Genomic DNA, 23,160 nt, shown 5'->3' with positions numbered 1-23,160 from the left:
TGTATTTCCTCGCACAAACAAATTTTGAAACAATAACATTTGAATCTGTCTGATACCACAGTCCAGAATCATATTCCCAAAGCTTATTGACAGTCTCACCATGCCCACAATTAGCAGATCCAAATGCAGAGGACCTATCAAGCTCACCTAAATCATCCCAGACTCCAGCCTTGCCCCAATTTTGCCATCTGTCTAAGATATGCAGGCTTTGAAATGTCTGAAGCTGTCAAAAATGTTTGAATCAGAAATAGAATGCATTTAACAGAATGCAACAGGCTTGGAGATCCTGGATCTTATTTTTCCCTACATAATGGCTAAGAAATCTAGACAACATTGAACTCTGCCACTAGACTTCATGGGGCGTTTAGTGCAGAGTGATCTGATGGTTTCAGCATTCCAAATCTGGGAGTAAGTGGGTTGAAAAATGTTTGCATTTCATTGCATATTTAAGTGTAAGACTTTCTACCAAGGAAAATGATGGATTGGCTTTTCACATGAGCAGAATCCCTTAAATCTACACCTTTCATCAGTTCCTCAGTCCCCATTCTTTAAAACAGCATCATAAAGCAGATGGTATGCATAAGTATCCAACTGGTCAAGGCAATTTTTAATAGGTTCCATCTGTTTGCCTTCTCAAGGGAAAAACAATTGTGGCGCTTCTGTAAACGCAGAGTTGCCATTGATGCAGACCCGGGGAATGCAGGGAGCAGAAACACAGGACACCTCCACAGGATCCATTGGCCCATTCCTAATTAACAACTGCTCCATACAGGATTTAAATGGCCTGTTAAAGGAGCAAGCTGATGGGATTTTTAAAAAATATTACAATCTCAAGGTTTCTGCCCAAGTTGGCAACGCCTATGCTGGGCAGTGGCCAGACTCTGTGGGAGCAGTAGACTGGTGTAGGACACCAGAAATGAGGAGAAGACCAGGAAGGGGCCCAGAGACTCAAGGACCCATGCAGACTATGGGTTGCTAGTGATTGGCTCATGGCGACCAGGTATTCAAACCAGGATTAAAGAGGGTGCTAAGGGCAAGAAGAGGTCCTGAAGGTATCATATTGGAGGTTTGAACCTGGAGCTTGGATTGCCGATGCTTTGAATAGGAGTCTGTGCGACTGCAAGTGCACTGGAGGAAAATCTATGGACACTCAGTGTCTCTGAAGGGACTTTCTTTTGCTTCCTTTTCTCTCTTACTGTATGGGGTGCCAGGCAATACTAATGGTGAGGAAATTTGAGTAATATTATATTTTCTGTTTTATTACATAACAATAAAAAGAATCTTGAATCTTGAAATAAAAAACATATCCAGAATTATTAAACTTGCCTCATAATTTCATTCAGTGATATCGTAATTGTTTGCTTCCAAGTAATTTTCTTGAGATTTGAGATTTGGACCAGAATGAAAACCTGTGTGTTTAAATTGTGACATTCATTGTACCTCGTAAGATACTTTAATAACCATTTGTTGAGAATCCTATTTTCAATCTCTCAGCATTTTTTCTTGCAACTGCAGGTGATGCAACATTTATCTCTTCACTTCTTCCCTTCCCACAAGCCACAAGCCCAAGCCGTCTTTTCTGCTAAGCACGTAAACTTCTACCAATCAAGAGGATTGCATTGGTATTCACGATATAATCTCCAAATGGAGAAATCAAATGCAGATTGAGGGATCACTTTGTAGAATAGCTGCATTCACTCCACAGGATTGACTCTGAGATTTCTGTTGTTTGCCATTTTAATTCTGATGTCCTCACCAACCTATCAGTTATGGTCTCCTGTATTGTTACATTGAGGCCCAACTTGAGCATGAGGAACAGTGCCTTGTGTTTTGTTTAGGGAAGTTTCAGCCTTCCAGTTTTAATATTGGATTTTATAACTTTAGTTAATTTGATTGCATTAGTTTGTCCGTCTATGAAGATGGCTAAGCTTGGTTTTTTTCTTTTTTTCTGAGAGTGAAGGACTAGTTCCACTTGATCTACTACAAGGTTCCTATGCTCTCTAATAATCCAACCCCCCCCCCCCCCCCATTTTACTCATGCACCAGATGACCTTGTTTACAGTTCATCTCCATGGTTATCCTAGCTTTTCTCTTTCAGGGACATGCTCCTCCCCCCTTGTCCCTGCTGATTAACAAGCTAATTTTGTCTCTTTCCTAATTCTGATGTGGGATCTTCAGCCTGCAAGTTGACCTTGTTGCTCTTCCGACAAACAAGACAGGATCACAGTATTTCAGCATTTTCTGTTTTTGTATCCTCTTGGGAAATGTTTTTTTTTGTTCTTAAATATTTTTTTCACCTGCAGTATGTGCAATTCTTTTTTACTACATTAGCTGATTTTTAAGTTTAAATTTATATTTTTAAAAATTCAGTCTAATGGGATTCTGAGATGTCAGTTTGTAGGATATGTAAATGGAATAGTGTAAAAATCAATATTTTCAAGATCACAATAAATTTTCGCTTTATCACACATTATATCACACTAAAAGCAAAATGCTGGAAACACTCAGCACATCAAGAGGGATCATATTTGAGGTGGAAGACCTTTCATCAGAACTAGGAAAGATTAAATAAGTTTGGCTTGCAGGAGAGATGGATAAAACAAAGGGAGCATCCCTATTAGTGAAGTACGAAACGGTCTGCTGGTAGAACTTAGTGGCTTGAGTCTTGAAGAGTTCAATCCAGAAATGTTGACCATTCCTTTTCTCCTAGTGATGGTGCTCGACTCACTAAGTTCCTCCTGCAGATTGTTTTTTTTTTGCTCCAGTTTCTTCAGTGTCTTGTGTGCCCTTGATAGCGAAGCCAAGATTGCCATGGTTATAAGCTGTTGAATTTGTTTAGTTGATTGCTTAACTATAGCAGTTAGAGAAGGTAAAAGCTGTGAAATCCCAAGTTGTAGGAAATACTCAACGGGTCAGGCTATTCTCGTGGATATGGGCGGGTGGGGGGGGGGGGGGTAGGGGGAGATCCAATATTGTACAACAAGACCATATATGCTCAATTTCTACTTTTTAATGCTTCTACCCTGAGATTGTAGTTTCAATTTTTATTTTTTATATTTTCTTTAATTATATATAGATCTGCAGTCCACATTTTTTTCTCAGACTTGTATTTTAAAGAACAGCTAATTCAGTCAGTTAGTTCAATGCCATTCAATTGACATGTGTATAGATTAGTGAACAAATACCTGCTCTGTTTTGGGATTGGGATACTTTTCTAACATTTATAATACAGGTACCTGGAGTTTATCCTTGTCCTGAGAGATGGTGCCTCCATACCAGGCAGTGATGCAACCAGCCAGAATGTTCTCCACGGTACATCTGTAGAGGTTTACGAGAATCTTTGGTGACATACCGAATCTCCTCAGACACCTCACAAAGTATAGCTGCTGGCGAGCCTTCTTTGTGATTGCATCAATGTGGAGGCTCCAGGACAGATCCTCAGAGATGTTGACACCCAGGAATTTGAAGTTCTTGACCCTCTCCACGACTGAGTCCCCGATGAGGGCTGGGTCGTGTACCCCTGACTTCCTCCTGAAGTCCATTATCATCTCATTTGTTTTGCTGATGTTGAGCACAAGGCTGTTGTCGTTACACCATTCAATTAGCTTATCTATCTCCCTCATTACTGTTTATGTGCCGACAACTGTGGTGTCATTGGCAAACTTGTAAATGGCAGTGGAATTGTGTCTGGCCACACAGTCATGGGTGTATAACGAGTAGAAGATTGGGCTAAGCACGCATCCTTGGGGTGCACCTGTGTTCATAATCAGTAAGTAGGACACATTCGTGCTGAGTGTGGTCTTCCGATGAGAAAGTCAAGGATCCATATGCAGAGTGGGGTACTGAGGCCTAGAGTTTGTAGCTTCTTGACCAGCACTAAGAGAATAATGATATTGAAGACCGACCGAGCTGTAGTCTATGAAGAACAGCTGTATGTATGAATTGCTGTTTTCAGGAACTGAGTGGAGAGCTAATGATATTGCATCTGTTGTGGAGCAATTGTGATGACAGGCAAATTGGAGTGGGTCCAGATCTTTACTTATGTACATGTTAATTCTGCTTAGGTGTGTGTTAATCCATCATCTAGCATTGATGGATTCCAGTTGCCCTGATACCACTTTGACACAATTGCATTGTCCTAGTGAAACCTTTCACCATGTTCATCACTGACTGCACCAAGATCAGCAGGGAAGATGTCTAAGTACGAATGCAGAGAATGAATTTTCAATGACACACTGCACTTCATGGTTTTGTCTGCTTGAAGTAGACTTAAAATGTGACAGGAAATCACAAAATTAGGTTACATTTAAAAAAAGATATGTGATGGGAAACCTTTAAGGTAATTTTTGTGATCAGCAGTCCAGAATCCATAAAATACACCCAGAAGTGTTCAGGAAGAAAAATCTTCATTGTCTTATGCAAGCAAAGCCAATGGTTTATTCAACAGGAAGGTCCACTGCTTTGTTGGCTGCCTTTGCATTGATGATTAAGATTTTTCAAGTAGTAATATGATATGGAAATTTAGAGAAAAAAATTGGAGGACTCTTAGGACACTACAGCACAGTACAGGCCCTTCAGTCCTCAATATTGTGCTGACCCATATATTCCTTTAAAAAAGTGCTAAACCCTGTATTTTTCTTTCATTCAAGTGCCTGTCTAAGAGTCTCTTAAATGCCCTTAATGTTTCAGCTTCCACCACCATTCCCGGAAAGGCACTCCAGGCATCCATAACTGTAAAACAAATTACCTTGATGTCTCGCCTGAACTTCCCTCCCTTAACTTTGTGCATGTGTCGTCTGGTGTTTGCTGTTTGGCTGGCCACCCTTTCTATGCCTCTCGTAATCTTGTAGACCTCTATCAAGTCTCCTCTCATCCTTCCATGCTCCAAAGAGAAAAGTTCCAGCTTTGCTAACCTTGCCTCAGAAGACTTGTTTTCCAATCCAGGCAACATCCTGGTAAATCTTCTCTGCACCCTCTCCATAATCTTCAACATCTTTCCTATAATTAGGTGACCAAAATTGAACACAATAAATGTGGTCATACCAGAGATTTATAGAGTGGCAACATGACCCCTCTACTCCTGAACTTACTCCCCCATAGGCTTTCTTAACTATCCTATCAACTTATGTGGCAACCTTGAGAGTTGATAGGCAGTTGATAGAGAAGGAAGAGGATAGAAAAAGAACATAGTAGAGTTGTTTGTAAAGATAGGGGCAAACAAAGAATAAGTAGTGGGAAATCTCTGAAATGCATATACTTCAATGCTAGGAGCATTGAAAGGAAGTTGGATGCGCTGAGGGTGTGGATAGACACTTGGCAGTTTGACGTGGTAACGATTAGTGAAACATGGTTGTAGGAAGGATGAGATTGGCTGCTAAATATTCCTGGATTTCGTTGCTTTAGGTGTGATAGAATTGGAGGGGCAAGAGAGGATGGTGTAGCATTGCTTGTCAGGGAAAATATTACAGTGGTGCTTAGGCAGGATAGATTAGAGGGCTTGTCCAGGAAGGCTGTATGGGTGGAATTGAGGAATGGGAAAGGGGTAGTCACACTTATAGGGGTGTATTATAGATTATATAATTGGGAGGGAGAACTAGTGAAACAAATTTGTAGGGAGATAGCAGATATTTGTAATCAGCATAGGGTTGTGATAGTGGGAGATTTTAATTTCCCAAATATAGATTGGGAAACCTATTCTGTGAAAGGGCTGGATGGAATGGAATTTGTAAATTGTGTGTGGGATAGTTTTTTTTAGAGCAATACATAGAATTCTGACTAGAGAAGGGGCAGTGTTGGATCTGTTGGAGAATGAGATCGGTCAAGTGACGGAGGTATGTGTTCAGGAGCACTTTGGATCCAGTGATCATAGTGCCATTAGCTTCAATGAAATTATGGAAAGGAATAGACCAGGACCTAAGATTGCGAATTTTGAGTGGGGAAAAGCTAGATTTGAGGAGATGAGAAAGGAATTACGAGGAGTGGATTTGGGCAATTTGTTTTATGGGAAGGATGTAGTAGAGCAGGGGTGTCAAACTCAAATTCACAGAGGGCCAAAATTAAAAACTTGGACTAAGTCGTGGGCCAAACTAAATATTTATTGAAAATTTTGAACAACATCTGCATGTTTTCTCTTCTTTCATCATATGTAATGTTAAATTTTTTCTTATTAAAATAAATGTTTAATAATAGTTTTGGTTAAACTCTTTCCAGAAGAAGCATTAACAAATGAGAAATAAAATATTCAATAAATAATATTTCTCTATAGCCTTTAAGCTCCTTTTAAATGTATTTTTTTCACAAGCCAACAAGTCAAAAATATAACAACTTGCTTCAATGTAAATCCAATCTTTCAACTATGAACAGTCGAAAGTTAACCAAAGAAAATATTAATCCAAGCTTAGCTTGCTACACTGTGATTTACTCTGATGTACCTGGGTCTAAACCAGATACTTGGCATCTCTTCTTAGATGGAAGTTCATCAAACTCTGGGGTCAGAGTTTGCCTCCCACCTGTCTTGAAAGGTCCTGTTTTCTGTCTTTCGTTTGGCCATTTTTCGTAAGGGGTTTATTACGTGTGAGTTGGGCGACAGGTTGCAGATGCTAATGAAAGTAAAGAGAGGAGGTGGGGGCGATTAGCAGGCTGACGGGCCGGCGCCAATGCATTTGCAAAGCATTCTGGGATTTGTAGTATTAGCTGTGCATGCGCTATACTGGCGCGGCGGCCAGCGTGTCAGCTCTAATACATATTTGATATGATCTTGCGGGCCAAATATAATTATATCACGGGCCAAATTTGGCCCGTGGGGCTGAGTTTGGCATGTGTGTAGTAGAGAAATGGAAGTCTTTTAAAGGTGAGATTGTGAGAGTACAAAATCTTTATGTTCCTGTCAGGATAAAATGCAGAGTCAAAAGTTTGAGAGAACCATGGTTTTCAAGGGATATTGGAAACTTGGTTCATAAAAAGAGAGACCTACAATAAATATAAGAAACAAGGAATAAAGGCCATGCATGGAGAATGCATTGAATGTAAAAAGAATCTTAAGAAAGAAGAAAGCTAAAAGAAGGTACAATGTGGCTTTAGCAAACAGGGTGGAAATAAATCCAAAAGGTTTCTATAAATATGTTAATAGAAAAAGGAGAGTGAGGGATAAAATTGGTCCATTAGAGAATCAGAGGGGACAATTGTGTGTAGAACCAAATGAGATGGGGGAGATTTTGAACAAGTTCTTTTCTTTGGTATTCACTAAGGAGAAGGGTATTGAATTGTGTGGGGTAAAGGAAGCAAAGAAGGTAATTATGGAAAATGTAGTGATTAAGAAAGAGGTGGTACTGGAGATTTTGAAGCATATAAAGGTGAATAAGTCTCCAGGTCCATGGGATTTTCCCCAGGACCTTGAGAGAAGTTGGTGAGGAAATAGCAGTGGCTCTGACTGTGGTTTTTCAAATGCCATTCGAGATGGGTATAGTGCCGGAGGATTGGCGCATTGATAATGTGGTTCCTTTGTTTAAAAAAGGTTCAAGGAGAAAGTCTAGCAATTATAGGCTTGTAAATTTGACATCTGTGGTTGGTAAGTTAATGGAAAGCATTCTTAGAGATCATAATGATCAGAAATACTCAGCACATGTTTGTGCGTAGAAGGTCATGTTTGACCAATCATTGAATTTTTTGAAGAGGTGACTAGGAATGTCGGTGAGGGGAAAGAAGTGCATGTTGTCGATATGGACGTCAGTAAGGCCTTTGATAAGGTTCTACATGGAAGGTTAGTTAGGAAAGTTCAAGCACTAGGTATTAACTTTGAAATAGTCAAATGGATTCAAAGGAGATGCCAGAGAGTCGTAGTGGATAATTGTTTGTCAGGCTGGAGGCCAGTAACATGTGGTGTGCCTCAGGGATCTGTATTGGGTCCCTTGCTGTTTGTCATTTATATTAATGATCTGGATGATGGGGTGGTAAATTGGATAAGTAAATATGCGAATGATACTAAAATAGGTGGAATTGTGGAAAATGAAGAAGATTTTCAAAGATTGCAAAAGGATTTGGACTGCCGAGAAGAGTGGGCTGAAAGATGGCAAATGGAGTTTAATGCTGAGAAGTGTGAAGTGATTCATTTTGGGAGGAATAATCAAAACAGGACATGCACAGTAAGTGGGAGGGCATTGAAGAATACAGTGGAGCAGAATGATCTAGGAATAATGGTGCATCATTCCCTGAAGATAGAATCTCGTGGATAGAGTGGTGAAGAAAACTTTTAGAATGCTGGCATTTATAAATCAAAGCATAGAATACAGGAGTTGGGAGGTGATGTTGAGACTGTTTAAGGCATTGGTGAGGCCAAATTTGGAATACTGTGTGCAGTTCTGGTCACCGAATTATAGGAAGGATATCAACAAGGTAGAGAGAGTGCAGAGAAAATTTACTTGGAGTGTAGAAGGTTGAGGGGGGATTTGATAGAGGTATTTAAGATTATGAAGGAGATAAGAGTTGACGTGGATAGGCTTTTTCCCTTGAGGGTTGGAGAGATTGAAACAAGAGATCATGAGTTAAGAGTTAAGTAACATGAGGGGGGGACTTATTCAGTCAGAGAGCGGTGGCTGTATGGGATGATCATCCAGGAGAAGTAGTGGTGGCAGGAAAAATTGGATAGGTATATGGATGGGACGGGAATGGAGGGTTATGGGAAAGGTGCAGGTAGGTGGGACTAGAGGAGAGTACTTGGTTCAGTGTGGACTAAAAGGGCTGTAATTGTTATATGGTATGGATTTGAACCCCAAGGTCCCTCCGTTCATCCACATTCTTGCCATTACCCTGCACTTAGCCTTCTGGTTTGTCCTTCCAAAATGTATCACCTTACATTTATCCGGATTGAACTTAATCTGCTACTTTTCTGCCCAACTCTGCATCCTGTCTATGTCCTCTTGTAACCTTCAACAACCTTCAGCTCCATCCACAATTCCTCCAACTTAGGTATCACCTGCAAACTTACTAACCCATCCTTCTTCCACTTTATCTAGGTCATATATAAAAATCACAAAGAGCAAGGGTCCCAGAACAGATCATTGCAGAACTCCACTAGCAACTGAACTCCAAGCAGAAAACTTCCATTACTATTCTCTGCTTTCTTCCTACAAGCCAATGTTTTATCCATACAGTCAAGGTTCCACTGATCCCACGCCTCATGACTTTCTGGATTAGTCTTTCTTATGGGACTTTGTCAAATGCCATTCTAAAATCCATGTAAACCACATCAACCGCCCTAGCCTCATCAATTTCTTTTGTTACCTCCTCAAAAAACTCAGTTAGGCTCATGAAGCCTGACCTTCCCTTAAATTCTGACTATCCTTGAGTAGACTGTACTTTAACAAATGCTCATAGATCCTATCCTTAAGAATCCTCTCCAATAGTTTACACACCAGTCTATAATTCCCAGGATTCTGCCTATTACCTTTTTTAAACAAGGGGAGAAAATTTGCCATTCTCCAATCCTCCAGCACCTCTCCTACACCCAAAGAGGATTCAAAGATCATATCTACCATCCCAGCTATCTCTGGGGTATATAGCATCCAGTCCTGGATGTTTTTAAGAAGATCCAACTCTTCCTCTTCCTTAATCTCTACATTGTCCAGCACACAGGCCTGTTCAATTTCTACCTCACCATGATCAAGGTCCTTTACTCTTGTGAATAATGACATGAAGTGTCATCCTATCCTCCTCTGCCTCCAGGCACATGTTGTCTCCTTTATCCTTCAGTGGCCCCACTGTCATTCTCATCATTCTGTTCTTCACATACACATAGAACGCCTTGGGGTTCTCCTTAATCCTGCATGCAAGGCCTTCTGATGATCTCCTACATCCTTTCTTAAGCTCCTTCCTGGCTACCATATATTTCTTATGAGCCCTTCCTGTTTCCTGCTTCCTAATTCTAACATATGCTTCCTTCTTCCTCTTGTCTAGTTGCCTGACCTGTTTCGCCAGCCACTGTTCCCTTTTCCTACTATCTTTTCCTTGTCCCAGTGGGACAAATCTATCATGAGCCCTGCACAAATGGTCCCTAAACTCTCTCCACATTACTTCTGTGCTTTGATCCTTAAATATCTGTTTCCAATTTACTCTCACTAATTCCTGCCTCATCCCTTCATAATTAGCTCTTCCCCATTTAAGCACTTTCCTCTTTTTGTCTGTTTTTATCCTTTTCCATAAGCAGGTTGATGCTAAGGGAGATATGGTCACTCTCACCAAAATGCTCCCCCACCAAGAGGTCCGAGGTCCACCACCTGACCAGGTTCCTTCCTCAGAACCAGATCCAGAATCACTTTTCCTCTCGTGCTGTGTCAGGAATCCTTTTTGATCACCACTGACAAATTTAGCCCCATCCATCCCTCTTGCAATCAGGAGGTTCCAGTCAATATTAGGGAAATCACACATAACTACAACCCTGTATTTCCTACACCACTCCAAAATCTGCCTGCTTATTTGCTCCTCATTGTCGTGAGGGCTACAGCACAGTGATATTTCCCTTCCTATTTCTGACATCCACCCACACCAACTCACTGTGCAGTGTCCTCCCTTTCTATAGCCATGATACTACCCTTGACAAGTAATGCTACTGCCCCCACCCCACCCCTTTTCTAGCTCCATTCCTATTCCATTTAAAATACCTAAACCTCATTACCTGCATCAGCCTATCTTGCCCTTCCCCAAATGGCCACAACATCATAGCTCCATGTGTTGATCCATGCTCTAAATTCATCCATTTTATTCCTAATACTCCTAGCATTGAAATAGACATATTTCAACCCTTCTAACTGGCTACATTTATGCTTTGTCCCCTGCCTGTCCTTCCTCACCAACTCAGAAGCATCATGCTTTTGTCCATCTACCCTAATCTCTACACTCACATTCTGATTCCCACCCCCTTGCCAAACTAATTTAAACCACCCCCCCCCCCCAACCCCCACCCCAACAGCTCTAGCAAATGTGCCTGCCAGGATATTGGTCCCTCTCCAGTTCAAGTACAATATTCCCTCTTCATGACCTCATCCCTATTTCTAGAGATATTTGTATTGTTGAGCATGAGTAAAGTGCTGGAAAATTAGAGGGTGGCTAATGTTGTGCCTTTATATCAAAAAGGCTGCAAGGATAAGCCAGGGAAGTACAGGCTAGTGAACTTAATGTCAGTTACTGAAGGGGGATTCTGAGAGATGGGATCCACTTGCATTTAGAAAAGCAAGGACTGATTAGGGACACTCTGCATTTCACAAATTTGAGTTTTTTGAAGAGATGACCAGAAGTGTTGAGGGCAAGGCAGAAAGGCCTTTGACAAGGTCATTCACGGTAGGCTGGTCTGGAAGGTTAAATTACATGGGATCCAAATTAAGCCGGCAATTTGATGCAAGATTGGCTTGATAGAGGGAGATATAGGGTGGCAATGGAGGATGGTTAATCATATTGGAGGCCTGTGCCTAGTGGTGTGCTACAGAGATTGGTGTTGGGTCCAATTTTCGGCATCTAAGTCAATTATGGATTTTACAAAGCTGCTGCATAACGGGAAATTTTTGCAAAATTCCCACAATGCAGGCTGTGTAAAAAGTACAGAACAGAAATGAGTGACTCATTCCTGATCTGAAATTTTTCCGGTGGCAGCCCTAGACAATTTTGCGGACTGCCTGCAGTCTAAACTGAATTGCAGGTGGTCCACAACGGTGGGCTAATGATTATGATGTACATGATGATGCGCAATGACGTGTTCAGCTCGCGACTTTGCAATGCGAGAGATTTAAATGTGAAGCAAAGTGATGTTTACTTGCCAGCAGCAATCAACCACTATGTTGAATCATTGGAGAGATGCTGGCATTAACAGGATCTGTGGATCTACAGCCATTTTGCCCTTCTGTTTGGGGCTTTTTCGGATGCAGGTGAATGACGTCACTGGCGATGTCGACGCAGTGACGCCGGATGTCACACGTACGTCATGCGTCACATGCAACGTTGACTCACCTGGTAGAGGTGAGGACAATTGTGCTGTTCCAAAGCATTTTAAAAAGATATATAGAGAGGACAGGTATACAAGGATATGGGCTGAACACAGGCAGTTGGATGAGCTTTGTCAGTATGGACAAGATGGGCCAAAGGGCCTGCTTCCATGCTGTAAAAACTCTCTCTATATGATGAACCCTGGGTGCAATTAAATATCTTGATATTTGTTTCGATTGCAATTTACCATCAATTTATAGATTTTTCAAGAATTCTGGTAATAATCTTGAGAATCTTTTGGATCATGTTTTCAGAATTTTCCCAATCAAGATTTTAAAAAATAAAGTTTATCAAATTGTCTTTTTACAGAGTTTTACATTTGATTTTTACATAGCTTTCAATATTAGAATATCTCCCTAGTCTTGGAACCTAGAACTGGACATGATACTTGAAGTCTTCTGTGACGAACCCTGGAGCTGTTTTGGATACATCTTCACATTCCTCTTGACCTTAAATACTGCACTTTGTTTAATGTGTTGAATGTCAAATATTGAAATGCATCTTTCCTTTAGTTTCATTCCTTAGTTGTATTATGTATGATGAGTGTTTTCTTGTATTCTTCTGCTTTGATTTATTTGTCAGTTTTCTGTCACCCAAAACATCTGATGTCGTGCAACTTCTTTAGATCTCTTTCATGGTAGGCTATTTTCAGTCAAAACTGAAGGCTATTTATTTCTTACCCCCCAAAAAATTAGATTGCAGGTCAACTCATTACTAAGCTTTGCACATTTTCCAAAATTTGGTATTTTTTTTAAATCCATTTGGTATATAATTTTTATCAGATGGGACTCAAAACTGCTTTGTTCAGTAGCTCTTGTCCATCCATCACTTTGCTCCTGAGAAAAGGAAAGAAATGACAATGGCTGTGCAGTTAATTGCTTTGTTTTGGGCTTGATCTCTGGTGGCACATACATTTTCTAAAATCAATATTGGCTTTCTTGAAATGTTCAAGCAAGGATTCTTTGAAATTTGTCAATAAATGATTACAAATACATTGAATTGTCTTGAATCTTCCACTTCCAGAGGAAGAAATAAGAAATAAAAGGGGGAAAAAAGCACAAACAAGCTGAGCCAATATCGCAGACACAAACAGCAGAATCTGGAATCTTAAGCAAACATTGAGAAGCTGGAAGGATTCAGTGGGTCTGGCAGTATTTACAGAGTAACATTTCACAATGTCTTGGTGAGTATGTGGTCATCAAGCCGAGTAGATGAAAATGTGGGGGTGGTGGGTGGGGAGCAGTGATGATTTTCTAGAAGTCAATATACTCTGGCATGATTCCAGAGGATTGGAAGGTTCCAAATGTGGTTCCGCTGTTTAAGAAAGCCCCCCTTAGGAAACTATAGGCCTATTAGTCTGATGTCAGTGGTTGGGAAGGAATTAGAGTCGATCCTCAAGGACGTGGTTATGAAATACCTACGGATGCATGACAGGATAGGTCCAAGTCACCAAGGTTTTTTGAAGGGTAGATCCTGCTTGATCAACCTATTAGAATTTTTTGAAGAAATCTCAGGTAGGATGGACAAAGGGGAGGCTGTGGATGTTGTATATTTGGATTTTCAGAAGGCTTTCAGAAAGGTGCCACATGTGAGACTGCATAATAAAATGAGGGCCCATGGAATTACAGGGACAATATTAGATTGGATAGAAAATTGGCTGATAGGCAGGAAACAAAGAGTTGAAATAAATCGATCCAGTTCAGGTTGGCTGCCTGTAGCAAGTTGTGTTCCGCAGGAGTCAGTCTTGGGGCCTCTACTGTTTACAATTTATATTAATGATTTGGATTGTCGATTGAATAGTTTTGTGGCTGTATTTGCAAAAGACACCAAGATAGATGGTGGAGCAGGAAGTGTTGAAGAAACCGAGAAGTTGCAGAAGGATATAGACAGTTTAGGGAACTGGGCAAAAAAATGGCAGGTGAGATTCAATGTTGAGAAATGTATGGTTCTACATTATGGTAGTGAAAATAACAGGCAGAGAACTATTTAGATGGGGAGAAAATTTAAACCTCGGAAGTGCAAAGGGTGTCCTCGTGCAGGGAAACTTAAAAGTTGGATCAGTAGTTAAAAAAAAAAGTTTGCAATGTTGGCATTCATTTCAAGAGGAATAGTGTATAAGAGTAAAGAGGTGTTGATGAGGCTGTGTGGGGCACTCATGAGGCCTCATTTGGAGTACTGTGTGCAATTTTGGGCCCCTTATCATAGAAAGGATGTGATGTTGGAGAGAATACAGAGGAGATTCATAGGATGATTCCAGGAATACAAGAGCTAATATATGAGGAACATTTGGCACCTCTTGGATTGTATTCATTGGAGTATAGGAGTGGGGATCTCATAGAAACATTATGAATTTTGAAAAGTTTTGTCAAAGTGGATGTCAATAAGATGTTTCCCTTGGTGGGTGAATCAAGGACAAGAGACCACAGTCTTAAAATTAGAAGTTATCCATTTAAAACAGATGAGAAAAAAACTTCTTTAGTCAGCAGGTTGTGGATTCGTGGAACTCATTGCCGCATTAAGCAGTGGAGACCCAATCACTGGGAGAGTTAAAGCAGGAGATTGATAAGTTTCTCATTGATCGGGGGGGCATCAGGGGATATGGGGGAATGGCTGGCAATTGGAACTAGGTGTGAATATTAGTTCAGCTGAGGGTAGAGTCGCGGAACAGACTCGATGAGCCGTGGCCTGCTTCTGTTCCTTTATCTTGTGATCTTGTGAACTACACAGAATTCCCCTCATGGGAAAGGGAGAGAGAGATGGGGAGAAAACTTCAAGAAAAGGAGGAAAATGTTGCTTTCCATAAATGCTGCCTGACCTGCTGAGACCCTCTGCCATCTCCTTGATTGGGCAAATACCACCAATATACAATTGATAAAGACAAAAATCATCATCTAAAATTCAGTATCAAGAATCCTCAGGGAGTAGAGAATATGTTCACGCTGATCTGTTAGGTTGTCTTCCTACTCGGTATTTCACAACTCTGACATTTTTTTGTTTGATTTCATACTCCCCATTCACTTATTGATTTGATAATCTTGTTTACTCGTTATTCCCATGGTCACTTTGGTTTTATTCCATTGCTTTACTATTCTGACTTTGTCTTTCGTGCCCTATAGTCAGTAATTATCTCTCATTCTTGTTTGGATCTTCCTCTACACCCAAACTCTGACTTCCTTACTGTCTCTGGAATTGCCTTCTCCAGCTTATCACCTTCAAGGGGCCCACCACTTACATATAAATCTCTCAATATCAAGCCTCTGAACTTGATTTACTTTTAATTGGCTCCCTGGCAACTGGGTTTTCTTTCTCCGCCTCTGTTAAATCTCTCCTCCTTTGACCTATTGCATATGTGCCCGTCTAACCACACTTGATAGATTTTTTTGCTAAACATAATTAATTATATTAAAATATTGCCATAGAGGCAAAGAACTGTGGATGCTGAAATCTGATATAAAAATAGAAAATACTTGATTAGACAGCTAAAAAAGTTTAGAGTTTGTTGACCTTTTTGTTCGAACAGGTAAAAATCGATGTTTTGAGTATGCAGAGAGGAAAGGAAAGACTAATGAATAGACAACAGGTTTTTTTCTCATTAATTAAGTTGAGGATTTCTCCATGTTTATATTTTTCTCATATCCTAAAGTACAAAGAGGAAATGATTGAATAGAAGTGAGGAGAGATCAAGTGACAAAAATGTGAAAGGCAAAATGGAGAAAAGTTGTGACTTTACTTTCTGGAATTTTTTTTTTAAATTGTTCTGAGTTACTGTAATTATGCAGAAGTACTTATTTACAAATGTAGAATAACAATGAAAATGATTGAAATCCTTGACGTAGAAGCCTAATGATCCCAAAAAAGACCATTGAATGTTCAAAATGAGCCTTCATTTTATTGTTCAATAGAAATTCTTATTAAAATTGTTCAATATAATGAAATGTAGATATGTGTAGTTAATGTGCCATAATACGACTCTTAATGTACTTTGAATGAATCTTTTTTCTTTTTTTCTCCCCGCTACCCCCAACCTCTACCAGCAGCTCAACTGAAAAATCCTTCCATTGGAGGCCAACAGGTATTAGCAAAGTGTAATTTGTAGTTTTTCTTTCTGCTTGGAGTATATTTATATATAAATATATAACTTTGCATAATAAATTTAGCATTGTTGGAACTTTGCAGGCATTCATTTTAACTAAGTACAGTAGTAGTTTGCAAAGTTTAATGTACTCTTCAGATGGTTGTGGGCAATAGGTGAAGGAATGGTGATCGTTTTTTTCTGATTTTAAGTTATTTCATCTTCTGACACATTGTTGGAACAAAAAAAAATGTTTTTGGTGTTTATAAGTATTTAGGCTACAAATATGTTGTAATTATACACAATTTTGATTTAATTCATAATTCCTGTTAGTATTTTGCGCTTAATTAGCAGAATATTAACACTCCAAATACCTTTATTACCCTTGCAGCATTCAGTAATTCACAATCAAAAACCCCTTTCACACTGCCAACCCACTAACTAGATGTGTGAATGATCTGTGTTGAAACACTGGGTAGGCTAATCACACTGGGCCATGAAATCCCGGGTCCGGTATTGAGGAGCAACCTCCAGTAGTGATGTACTGAGTAATGTATTGCATACATGCAATGCAGTGAAATCGTAACGGAAATAAAGCACATGCACAATTTATGAAAGACCGTGGGGAAAAAAACATGCACAATTTAAGACATATAAGCACAATGTATAAAAGAGAGTGGAGAAAAACCCGCACTGTACTGCATTGTGAGAGAGCGATTTTACAGACTGGAGACACGGGCTGCAAGCTCGCGTATCACAACAGAATGTTTATTCAAACTTTGCGCGGGTGCTTATTAGGCTGCCAGTTGAACTGTGCGTACACCCCGAGGCTTGTGTCACACTGACACAAGCGTGCCCACCAACTTCCGATCCGGACTGGAAGAGATGGATGTGCGCCTCCATCTTTGCTGCGCTTGCCCCATTGACCGCGCATAACAAGCGGGGCCAGTTCATCACAGCATACTTGTGTGTTGCCACACAACCACGCCGCCCCCCCCCCCCTCCCCCAAAACCAAGAGCCAGCACCAGTGCTGTCCTGCTCCTTTGGCAGCCTGCCTCTGCACGCTGGCTGCTGGCTGCTGGACTGGGACTGGGTTTCGTCCAAGTGTGCGAGCTTCAGACAGTCCACAGTGAAAAGCTCCTTCTTGCCCCAGATTTCAAAGGTAAAGATGGAACCCGTTCTGCAGAACACTCTGTAGGGTCCCTCATAGGGATGCTGAAAAGGTGCTCTGTTACCTACCCTGCATACAAAGACATAAGCTCAAGATGTTAAATTGTGGGGAACATGAGTGATGTGAGGGTGGAGGTGGTGGGGGGGGGGTGGGCAAAGAGCCTCAGCTTCTCCCTTATGCACTCCAGTGTGCTCTCTTGGTGTTGAGTTGGTGGCGGGGGAAAGGAATGACCCGGGACGGCGAGGGCCTCTCCGTAAAGCAATTCAGCGGTTGAGGCATGCAAGTCACCTTTGGAGGCCGTACAGACACCCAGGAGGACCCAAGAGAGCTCATCTGCCCAGTTGAGGCCCTTGAGTTGTGCCATGAGGGCTGATTTTAGGTGCTGATGGAACCACTCCATCAGGCCGTTGGACTGGGGGTGAAAGGCAATTGTACGATGGAGCTCAGTCCCCAGGAGTTTGGACCGCTTGCTCTATAAGGTGGACGTGAACTGCGCGCTGCGCTCAATAGTAATGTGGGGGGGGGACACAGAACCAGGAGACCCAGGTAGCTAGGAAAGCCCTTGTCAGGAAGAGGGGTCGCCTCTGGCCACCAGGTGAATCTGTCCACCATGGTGAGCAGGTAGCAATAACCACTCGAGACAGATAGGGGGCCCACTATGTCCACATGGTCATGTTCGAATCTGCGCGAGGCGGGCTCGAACTGCTGGATAGACGCTCATGTGTGCATCTACAGCTTTGCCATATGGCAGTCCAGGCAAGGTCTCGACCACTCTGTGACCCTTTTGCAAAGGCCATGCCAGATGAACTGGGTGGAAATCATCTGGACCGTCGTACAACAAACCGTGTATGAGGTCAAAGACTGTTTTCTGCTACTTTGCTGGTACCACTGGCTGGGTGATAGTGCCATCGTCCAAGGGCAGGTCCTGCTGTTGTAGGCCCATGATGGCCATGCGAAAACACTTCGTGTCCAGGTTGGATTGTTGGGCCCAGACCGGCTCGTAGAAGTCAAAGCCCCGTGAAAGGGAACACACTGCAGGACTGGAGAGGTTGTCTTGTGACGATTGTGTTTTCTGGAGAGATGACGAATGGAGGTTGTAAATTCGGAAATGTATGACAGGTACCTCTGCTGGTGGGCGGACCATGGATCCAAAGCTTTGTGGAAGGTGAAGGTTAACGGCTTGTGGTTGGCGTAGTCCGTGAAGGTCCAGCCCTCCAGAAAATAATGAAGTGTCGAACCGCAAGCTGGAGGGCAAGCAGCTCCCTGTCAAAGGTGCTGTACTTGGGTTTAGGTGGTCGGAGATGATGGCTTAAGAATGCAAGTGGCTTCCATGTTTCGTCCCAGATGTGTTAACCGTGAGTGCTGAAGGTGCGTCCATCCATGGGTGCACTAGCATGGTTGAACGTGCTAGTGCCTCCTTGGTAGCTGCGAAAGTGGCTGAGGGCTTGTCGGTCCAGTGAAGGTCTTTGGTGGAGGCACTCATCAGGTTGAAAAGGAGGTGCATGATGTTGGCCACCTCAGGAATGAACCTATTGTAAAAGTTGACCATCCCCGCGAACTCCTGAAGGCCTTTGAATGTGGGTGGCTTCGGGAACTGGTGGATGGCCTCTACCTAGTCCGGGAGTAGCGCTGTGCCATCTTTGATGATGCAGTGGCCCAAAAAATCAATCTCCTCGCAGCCGAACTCAAACTTTGTGGGGTTGATGGTGAGGCTGACCTGTGTCAGGCAGGTGAAGGATTGTTGTAGGTGTGCCACGTGTTCCTCCTGCGTGCTGCTTGCCACCAGGATGTCGTCAAGGTAAATGAAAAGAAAGGTAGGTCTCACCTTACCGTGTCCATCAACTGTTCAAATGTCTGTACGGTGGTCCTCAGGCAAACGGCATCGTCAGGAACTCAAAAAGGCCAAATGGAGTGATGATGGCTGTCTTCTGTACGTCAGGTCAACTTTGGAGATTTGCTGTGAAGTCCTGAGTGTGAGGCACTGGGTAGTCATCCGGAACTGTAGCCTCTTCAAATGGCATTAGTTGCTGCACAGTCGCCAACTGCCATTGGCTTTGGGCACATTGTGGAGGAGTGAAACCCATGGGCTGTCATATCTATGGACAATGCCCTGCTCCTCCATGCGTGTGAACTCCTCCTTGGCAAGTTCGAGTGGTCCAGCGCCAGTCTACGGGCTCACGAGTGAATGGGAGGTCCATTGGTCACGATGTGGTGTTGGGCGCCGTGTCTCAGTTGTGTTGAGGGGAACTGTGGGTGTAGAATGGTGGTGGATTAGTCTCTGAGCAGGCGGGTGTAGAGGTTGCTTGAGGGAGACCTCAAGAGTAAACATACGGGTATAGAGGTTAGACGGGTGGTTGGCTCGGTTGAAGAACCGAGAGGTACTGTCTGAAACATCTCTGTGTGGACCAGGTGTCTGCCATGCAGGTCCACCAGTAACAAGTGCACCTGAAAGAAATCCATGCCCAGCAAGGGTTTGTCCACTGCCGCCAGCATGAACTGCCACTGAACGCTCGTCTCCCCAAAATGTAGGGGTATGCACTTCCGACCGAAGGTTCTAATGGTGGAATTGTTCACTGCTTGTAGGGTGTGGCTGTGTGAGCTCGTGCACATCTCCAGGGAAGTTGGTGCAATGACGCTTATCTCGGCTCCTGTGTCGACAAGGAACCTACGGCCTGAGATGTTGTTCCACACATGAAATAGCTTTTCTGTCAGCCAGCTACCATGGCCACTGAAACGAGCAGGGCTATCAGTATTTGCATACCTCGGTGCCCCAGCGTAGGTAGTAGAAACACAGGTGTTGATCCATAGGGGCTTGGCTCTGGTTTTAGAGGCGGCGTTCTGACGGGGGTGCTTTTCTTCTGGGTGGACTCATGCTTGGCTTAGTAACTCAGTTAACCGTCTCGTGGGCCTTGCGTTTGGTGCAGTAGAGGACGTCGGCCTTCTCTGCAACTTTGCAAGGGGTCACTGAAATCGGCGTGATGAGCAAAAGTCTGATGTCCTCTGGCATTTGTTCCAGGAAGGCTTGCTCAATCATGAGGCAGAACTTATGGCCGACTGCCAGCGCAAGCATCTCATTCATAAGTGCAGATGGCATCCTGTTCCCCAGGCCATCCAAATGCAGGAGTCTAGCAACCCTCTCACGCCGGGAGAGGCCTTATTTGCTGATAAGGAGGTTTTTTAAGGCAAGATATTTACCCTCTTCCGGCAGAGCTTGGATGAGGTCATCTATGCAGGTGGCAGTATCTTGGTCAAGTAAGCTAACGACGTAGAAATACCTCATTGAATCGGAAGTGCTTAATCTGGAACAGGGCCTCCGCTTGGCCGAACCAGGTGCGGGGCCAGTTGATCCAGAAGGTCAGCAGTTTTAGCACTTAGGCGCCTACCGCTGCGGGGTCCTTTTCATTGAGAGAGAGAGCGGTTGTACAGACTGGAGACACAGGCTGCTAGTTTAGGTATCACAACAGAATGTGTATTTAAACTTCGCGCGCTTGCATATTAGGCTGCCAGTCGGACCACACGTATGTCCTGCGGCTTGCGTCATGGTGACTCAAGCGTGCACACCAAATTCCAGCCTGGACTAGAAGAGATGAAAGTACGTCGCCATCTTTGCCACAACTGCCCTGCTGACCGTGCGTAACAAGTGGGGCCAGTTCGTCAAGGCATACTTGTGCATCGCCACAGTACAATTCAATAAGACATAAGCACACTATGTATATAAAAGCGTGGGGAAAATACATACACAATGTATAAAATAGCATGGGAAAATACATGCACAATTTAATAAAATATGCACACAATTTTTAAAAGAGCATGGGAAAATCTACTGCAGTGGGCTTCAGACGGTCCAAACTGAGGACAAACTCACAGACCAGCTCCCTCACAATCTGGCAAACCTAGTGTCAAATCTAGGTCCTTGAACCTATAGGTGACCCTGTCATATAATGAACCATCCTTCACAGTGCCCGTTACATGTTTGGAGATTTCCTCTTCAGCACTTATCGATAGGAGCTCCTGCACTTCCTGGTCCCCCCCCCAGTTGGCCACCATTATCCCAACACTAATACTAAAACTACACTAGTACTACACGCTAATACCTCCAATAAACCCCCTCCATAAATCTTCGTCCGCGAAGCCAAGCCAAAGAAGAAAAAAGAACACTAATACAAAAACTACACTAACACTATATGTATCATGTCATGTCAATACTAAACTAACGGCTACACTGAAAACCTTTAAAAACAGAACACTAGCCTTAACTATACTGAAACACTGACCTTCCCTCCAAACAATCTGGCCAGACTGACTGTTTCCCACCAGGCTGATGCAAGCACGCAGTCAAGGACATGACTAATGCTACTTGGCATAGTGGGTGGCCCATTCATATTGGCCCATTCAACCTCCTTGGTGGTATCAGTTCCAGGTTGATTTGTATCCTACCGGGTTCAGAGCGTTCACACTGACAGGTGAACTGCTAAATTCCCAGGTCCAATCCACGTTTAAGTGGCAGCGTGAAAGAGCTCATACCAGATAACCTTGTGTGAACAAGTCAAGACTATTCCAATGACTCAGCAATTTCAGTTGCAACTTTTTAAAAATAATTTACAGTGTTGTGGTATGTTTACTCTTAGAAAACCGAGAACATCACATCGGCCACTACTAATTAATTTTTGAAACGTTCCCAATATTTAATTTGAAAATATTGTTTTTCATCCAGTACTGTGTATAAGACATGCAATTTGAACATTGAGGTAATAGAGAACATGTGTGCAGTGGTTCATAGGAAGAGCAAAACCAATTGATATAGTAATGCAACCAACCTATTATCAAATGTTTCTAATGGGGAATATATGCTCAAAAGATAGAAAGAGGGAAGAATACTAGAGGTAATGATCTGGTTTTATTTTTTACCATGTTTTAATTTAGGATTTCTGGTATATCGGAAAGTCTTACAAGGCTATTTCAGAGACCAATTACAAGCTAACTCACATTGCTGTTAATCTCCACACACAGCTCAACTAGACCATTATAAAGGCAGTAGATTTCATTCCTCAAAACTCTTCTAGATATCAGAGTATTCAAGTATGACCTTAAAAGCATTATTAATACAAAGGCTCTTTGAATCTCCTTCACCCTTCTTAGAGACAGAAGGCAAGTTGGTATGGATGTACTCCGGCTTACCAACTTGTGTTTTAACCATCTTGATAATTAAGTTAAAAAAAAACGACGAGGGTAAGGTGGTTAATGTGTATGTGGACTTTCAAAACGCTTGTGATATGAGCCATGTAACAAGTTACATTGGTACCAAATAAATTATATAAAACAAAAATGATGAAAACACTCAGCAAATCAGGCAGCATCTGTAGAAAGATTAACATTTAACTTTTAACTCTTTCTCATTGCACAGGAGCTCTATAATTTTATTCTTTTATTTTGAATTTCACTTTTTTTTGGTAGCGTGGAAATGAAATGGGTCAAGTAACAAACAGTAGACTGAGACAGTTGTGGAGCATTGTGCCCTTTGGATTTGATAAAGGTGAATAATGGTGTTCTCCAGGGATCAGTCACAGAGCCATTGTTTTTAGATAGAGTTTGGTGGAGTGTGGGGAAGCCACAGTTTGTAAGTTTGCCAATGACAAAATTTTAATTGTGAAGGAGGCATTGATTAGAGCCGAATATAAACAGACCGGTTTATATTCTAATGGCAGATTTCAGATTTATTGTCAAGAGTACATACATGACGTCACATATAAACCTGAGATTCTTTTTAATGCAGACGAGGCAGAATTAGCACATTGGTAGTGCAAAAAAAACTGTACATAATGTATACATGTAAACAATAAAGAACTAAACAGATAACGGATGTGAACAAACTGACTCTGCAAAAAA

General features: G+C 42.2%; 1 protein-coding gene across 15 annotated transcripts in view; it reads left to right on the top strand.

Moving 5' to 3' along the window:
- Nucleotides 1-23,160, top strand: part of pkp4 (plakophilin 4) — a 198,259-nt gene that overhangs the window by 79,559 nt on the left and 95,540 nt on the right. For 6 of the 15 annotated variants that reach the window (XM_069935462.1, XM_069935459.1, XM_069935457.1 and 3 more), the window contains one exon: nt 16,065-16,102. The exons of 2 other annotated variants lie outside the window; for them this stretch is intronic. In XM_069935462.1, coding sequence (XP_069791563.1) covers nt 16,065-16,102 — 38 coding nt within the window. Of the gene's footprint in view, nt 1-13,067; nt 13,214-16,064; nt 16,103-23,160 lie in introns of those variants that run through there. 7 more of the 15 variants (XM_069935461.1, XM_069935458.1, XM_069935455.1 and 4 more) reach the window with 3 other exon arrangements.

Source organism: Narcine bancroftii, chromosome 4 (genome assembly GCF_036971445.1).
Source record: "Narcine bancroftii isolate sNarBan1 chromosome 4, sNarBan1.hap1, whole genome shotgun sequence".
Taxonomy (NCBI): domain Eukaryota; kingdom Metazoa; phylum Chordata; class Chondrichthyes; order Torpediniformes; family Narcinidae; genus Narcine; species Narcine bancroftii.
This window is presented reverse-complemented; position numbering and strand designations above follow the sequence as displayed.